This window comes from Girardinichthys multiradiatus, chromosome 3 (genome assembly GCF_021462225.1).
Source record: "Girardinichthys multiradiatus isolate DD_20200921_A chromosome 3, DD_fGirMul_XY1, whole genome shotgun sequence".
Taxonomy (NCBI): Eukaryota; Metazoa; Chordata; class Actinopteri; order Cyprinodontiformes; family Goodeidae; genus Girardinichthys; species Girardinichthys multiradiatus.
The window spans coordinates 33,927,053-33,933,154 of record NC_061796.1 but is presented as its reverse complement, the minus strand read 5'-3'; the positions used below and the strand labels follow the sequence as shown (position 1 = coordinate 33,933,154).

The following is a 6,102-nucleotide window of genomic DNA, read 5'->3' as shown; positions in this document are numbered from 1 at the left end:
GCATGATAAAGGAAAGTAAAATAAAAAATGTTTGACTACAGACTGAAATTATCTTGTAAAATTGTAAGAATAAATGAGCCCCCCTCCACACACCATGTTTGGAGAGAAATTCCTTTGTGCATCCCCTTTAATACACCAAACCAATACTGAAGTCTGGAAGTGAGAACGCCATGCTATATATAGGGCTGTCTTTCATGACATGGTGTTTTCTGACTTCCTATAATTGAAGACAGGATGAAAGGAGAAATATATCAAGACATTCTTGATCAGAGTCTGAAGATAAAATGGGGTGAACCTTTCATCAATACTGTCATCCAAAACATAGAGCCAATGGAAACTTTCAGTTGGTTTCATAAAAAGAAAAGAAAGCTGTTGCAATCACTCAACATGAATCCAAAGAGAGACTGGAGATCACCAGAGCTTTCAAGAAAGACTGTTTGTGTAGAAGAAGTCAAAAATCACACCTGAGAAATGCCTGCAATTAGTTTTGACATATGGAAGATGTTCTGATGCGGTCATTACACAAAAAAGCTATTCTGAGGACCAATTACATTTCAAAATGCATGTTCAATAATTATACCCTGTGCTTTTCAATTTTATTGCTCGTCATTTACGGTATAATTTATTTTGATCTATCTGTATGTTTGGATCACTGGGGTTATCAATATCTGATGTGGATTTCATGCCAACAGCATTAGAAAAATATTTGCTTACAAACAAAACATTGATGTGTTCAATACTTATTTCCCAAGCTGTAAAGGAATATCCTAACATAAAAGTGATGTTACCCTACACAGAAGCAGGACACAGCATACACATAAAAAAGTGTTTCATTTCTCCCCTCCCAAAGCAGCTGCAACTATCTTCTCAGCATCAGCAGCCATTTCATCAATAGCACTATTTAAAGCTTGCAGCATTGCAGTGAAGGAGCGGCTGGCTGAGCGTGCATGTCTAGGCAATGCCATTTCCACTAACTTTGATGAAACTGTACCCAAGTCCTTCTCCGCTGCTGCAAGCCTTCTTTTAATCTCCACTTTAGTGACCTCCACTGACAACACACAAGTTCGCAATTCTTTAAGCCTTGTTGGTTCCAGCTGTTGCTGTCGGGCCAGACGCTCAACCGATTCATCATCAACACACAGAGATAATTGGGCTTTTGTCAAAATCCGCACAGCAATGCTTGAGTCCACCATAGATGCTACAAGGGGAACAGGAATGGCTGACATCCCACCGGATATTGAAGCAGCTGCCCATATAAGTGCTTTAAATGACTCCTTTTTCAGGGTGACCAGTGTTGGTGTGAGTGTTGGTAAAGCCAGCAGAAGAGCGTGGGCTCGGATCTCAGGAAGGTCGTTTACTATGTCTTCCAAGAGGCCAGGAAAGTCACACTTCTCAAGATTGGAAGGTCTAACCAGGTAGACTTTAGGCTGTTTCACACCCTGTGATTTCAGTACTTCCAGGCTTGCTTTCTTCGTTTCTTCCAGGTTCTTATCTGTGTTTTCCACAGAAGCTAAGAGAATAAAGTACACAGTTTGTCGCTGCAGTGAAAGAGCCTCCAAAAAAACATCCACACTGTTGGATAGGATTATTTGAGTAAATGTCATAAAAACAGCATTATAACGTAGGAACTTATATCTATTCATGTATCGCTCTGGTTCAAATGGGGATGTGGTTGGGACAGGTGGTAGATCCCAAAGTCGGAAGTCAGGGTGTTTAGGATGTGGGTAACCACCTACTTCTGTTGGTGCAACAGGAGATTTAAAAGGGGCTGAACCCTCATCTTCAGGCCCAAGGCCTCGAAGGGAGTTCATGAAGGAGGCTTTTTCTTCTCCACGGTCGCCCACAACAGCTAGGTTGATCCTACTGATGAGTAGATCGTCCATGGCGTCCTTCACATCAGATAACTTGTTGCTCTCCATTGACTCTTTGAGAGCCTCAATGAGGTTCAGGCCTTTGAAGACATCAGCCATTCCTGTGAGAAAATGAGGATGGATAGTGCATGAAAATACCTGACGAGACCCATATCATAAAACCTCACTGGATATTTAGGATAATATAATCTGGAGCAATTAGTCAGTTTTGTGTAATCTACAGCAATCTCCACAGTTCTTTGTAAAGATGCATAAAGAGCCTAAAAATAAATAAAATCATTAGTTCCAGTAACAAAATCTGTCAACACAAACAACTGCTTTTACTAAATCAACTTTGCCACATCAATTGATACCCAATAAAAATTCAATAAAAATTGCTATTGAAGAAATTTTAATGAAGGTTAACATAACTAGAAGTATGCCAAACCACTTTTGATGAGAAGCAAGATTTATCTTGCCACCTTACATACACTCATGATACGTGACGTAAAAATAAATTATATCTCCACGGCTCAGATAGAGAACTGCATCAAAGAATGTCAACTTTGTGGCAGGGTTTCTGTAAACACCGCCCCATCTACATGCCAACCAGTTGTTTGGGAAGCATGCCAGGAAATGCCCTTTTCTGTCTGACCAGCAAAAACGTAACCATGCAGAATTTGGTGAAGGGTACTGTGACTTTAACTGGAACCGTGTGCTTTAGTCAGATGAGACAAAGATTGGGAATCTTGGGACCCCGGATGGGTCTGGAATGAGCAATGAATATGTGGAAAATGACCTCATGCCAACTGTTAAGTATGGTGGAGGATTTGTGGTTCTGTGGGCTTGTTCTTCTTTCAAAGGCTATAGGAAGCTTGTTAGTGCATGGCAACAAAAACTGTTTAAAACATGTTGGTAATATCGCACAGCTGACCACAAGGTTTATATTGATCTTGCCTTGAAATCATGTTCTTTGCAAAATGGGAGCTCACAAGGTGCCTCAAGGTGTCTGCAATCGGCTGTATGTGACCCTAATGTGTAATTTAAATGATCATTTTCAGTGCTCCTTCTATTTCAAACATGTCTTTGTTTTTTCCTGCCTGGAAAAATGATTTTGTGTTCTTGGCAAATATAATATGTTCAGCTAAACAAATGTCCTTCAAGTTGCTCCATCATTAGGATGCCTTGGCTAGGCTACTAAAGAGGTGGACTTGCTGCTGGATTTTGGGACATTCACATGCAAAACTAATCCCTCATTTCATTGTCAGATCCCTGACTTTCTCTCATCTTGTGTTCAAGGGACAAGTGCTGCGAATTAGCTGTTGCTATTGCACTATGACGCAAACATGGGACTGCTGTTTAGTTCAGTTGGTCTATGTCAATGTGTGTCTGTCCCTATCAAATAAACTTAAATAAATAAATAAATTGGAGAAGGTAAAATCTTTTTGGGAATGTTGGCAATCATATCGATGATACTTCAAGTGAAGTGGTTATGGATATTTTAGCTGTTACAGGTTCATGCAGTTTCACATAGCATATCCATGGGCCCACCAAAAGGGCCACTCTTTGAACGTGCTATTTGTACAAGCTTGGATGTTCCAAATGTGTACATTCTGTGTATGTTTCTGAGTGACCACTACTGCATACTGTTCTATCATAATGTTCCCCCCAGAAACTCTGCTTTTAAAATCTTGGAAAAAAAGATCAAGTTGCTTTGAGGAGGTTTTCAGTTTTGTTTACCCCATGTTCAGAAGTAGGAAGGGACATCCTTTATGTAAAAGAAATTTGCCTCTCCTTAAAAGGTGTCACTGGAAATGCTAAAACTGAATATTTTCCTCACCATGTTAGACACCATCAACTTCAAATCCCTGTGTTTTCTAAGGCTGATAATAATGCCTTTCTTTGCGCATTTTTTGATAAGTTTAAAGATGTTATGGTAAACCTTTCTTCTTCTAATCTGTTCAACTCCTCCTCATTTGTGATAAACATTCAGACCTGTTGATCTACACAAGTGACATTTCTGCTGTAAAAACGAAACATTCATCTTGTCCTAATGATGTGTGTACCCACTGCAAAGCTTTAAAAAAATATTTGATATTATTGAGCCATGTGTTACAAATATCAACAGTACATTACCTTTGATAGGTGTGGTTCCCAGCACTTTTAAATCATTTTTTGAACCAGTCTTTGAAACGTTAATATTGAGGCTAAAATTCTGTAGTGCAGCTCAATTTTAAAACTTTAATTTCAGGTCAAACATTTTGAAAGAGAAAGTTGTAGCAGAGCAATTTATTGTTTTTTGTTTTTTAAACAAACACCAAAGTTTGGACAAATGTTGCGTTTTCAATTGAAGTACTTAACAGAAAGTGCATTACTAAGGATTTCAAGAGACATCAAGATTGCTTGGTGGTATAGATGGGCTTTCTACTCTTGCTTCTCTGGCCAAAGATTTTGTGTTTTCAAAAATAGATTTCTGTCTGAATTGACACAGCTTACCCATTGGGTTCCATTGGGTTTTCACTCCAGTACTTTTCTCCACTGCTGTCTTTTTTATTGGCTTTCTTTGGATCCTCTGCGCTCAAGAGTTTCACAAACTACATTCATTTATAAAGTGAATGAAGTGTTAACCTTCCTGTTATAGTTCTGATGCTACATTTGGAAACATCCACCACCATTCAGATGACTTATGATATTGTGGGACTGATAAAAGGGTAATTTTGTTTAAGGATAACATAAATGACCCTATACACAAACAATAAATCGTATTTGTGACAAGTCTGTAGTACCTTCAGACCCGTCAGAAATGACTGCTAGATAAGCCAAAGCTTACCAATAATCCTTTAACCTAAATCCTCTGACTAAAATAAAGTATGACACTGATTTTAAAGATTTTACAAAGTTCCTTGAGCACATTTTAAGAGTTCAAGAGCCACCTAAAACCTATGTGACAAACTGCCTGTACATTGACACATTAAAAATTACGTCACCTGATTTTCTGTACAGCAACATTTCACACACTTACTTGCCTGTCTGAAGCAGAAACAGCTCCCTGGATGTAATATTTAGCTATCACGGCTGATTCCTCAGCAATACAGCAGCACTGCTGGCTCCTGTCTGATCTATTTAAAGAGTTTGTCCAGCTAGTGGAACTTTCTAATCCTACTGGCTAAACTTTAATCCCATTGCAAGTAAATCCTATTCATGCATGCAGTGCATACATTACGTGAAACCACATCTCCACCTAAACTAGCAAGACCTCGTTAACCTTCTTCGCATTTTGTCACATAACAACCAGCAACTTGAATCTATTTTGTTGGGATTGTATATGATAGACCAACACAAGATAATGTATAATTTAATTGTGTCTGTGGCTGTTTGTGTAGGGTAGCTGCCATGATGAAGGGTAAACCTCTGCCCCAGCTTCAAGTCTTTTGCAGCCACTAGCAGTCTCTCTTCAGGGATTGCCCGACAGCATCATGATCCCTACATCATGATGCTGCCATCCCCAGTTTTGACATTGGGCACTATGTGTTTAGAGTTCTGCAGAGTTCTTATTTCGGTTTTCTTTCAAGGATTTAACATGTTGTTCATAATCCTATCAAGGTCAATTTTGACCCAAGCAAATAATTACCTCATTAAACTTATTGTACAGAACACTATAGATTTGTTTTGAACCTATAAATATCTCCGATGATCTGAAAAAGTATTACCTGGATGATTAATCTTTACCCAGTGTTTCAAGAACATGCAGAAGATACTTTTTGGGATTTTACACCACTTGTTGTTGGAGAACGACATTTGATATCACACAGTATCATGCCATCTCTTTATCAAAAATATCCCGTCAATGTTTTGATGTCTGGTTTTGTTTGATTTCAATTACAAATATTTCAATGGATGAAGAAAAGCTGGGAATCTTGGAAAAATGTCAGATGCATGGGAAATAGCTAATCTTTTGGGTCCTGCAATTACATGAATTACATTTTACAATGTCATCTTGCCTGCAACTCCATGTGGAAATGAGGACCAACTGATGGCATTCTTTTTTGACTTTTCCATTTTTACTTGATGGATGAGGAGTTCTCCTTGAGATGTTTAAAGCTTGAGGTATTGTTTTACAATATAATCTGGCTTTAAATTCATTCACAACCTTATGGTTGGCCTATCTGGTGTGTTTGTTGGTCTTCACGATGCTGTTTGTTCACTGATGTTAACAAACCTCTGAGGTCAGAAATAATATCCACTTCACAAG

General features: G+C 38.6%; 1 protein-coding gene across 1 annotated transcript; it reads right to left on the bottom strand.

Annotated features, from left to right (window-relative positions):
* On the bottom strand, positions 1–1,970 carry irgq2 (immunity-related GTPase family, q2). Its single transcript, XM_047361874.1, has one exon. It carries the CDS (start codon positions 1,968–1,970, stop codon positions 831–833), a length of 1,140 nt encoding a protein of 379 aa, XP_047217830.1. The 3' UTR covers positions 1–830.
* Between the last annotated feature and the right edge of the window lie 4,132 nt (positions 1,971–6,102).

Excerpts from the sequence above, each read along its gene's own strand:
- irgq2 (XM_047361874.1), bottom strand. The coding sequence starts at position 1,970 with ATGGCTGATGTCTTCAAAGGCCTGAACCTCATTGAGGCTCTCAAAGAG.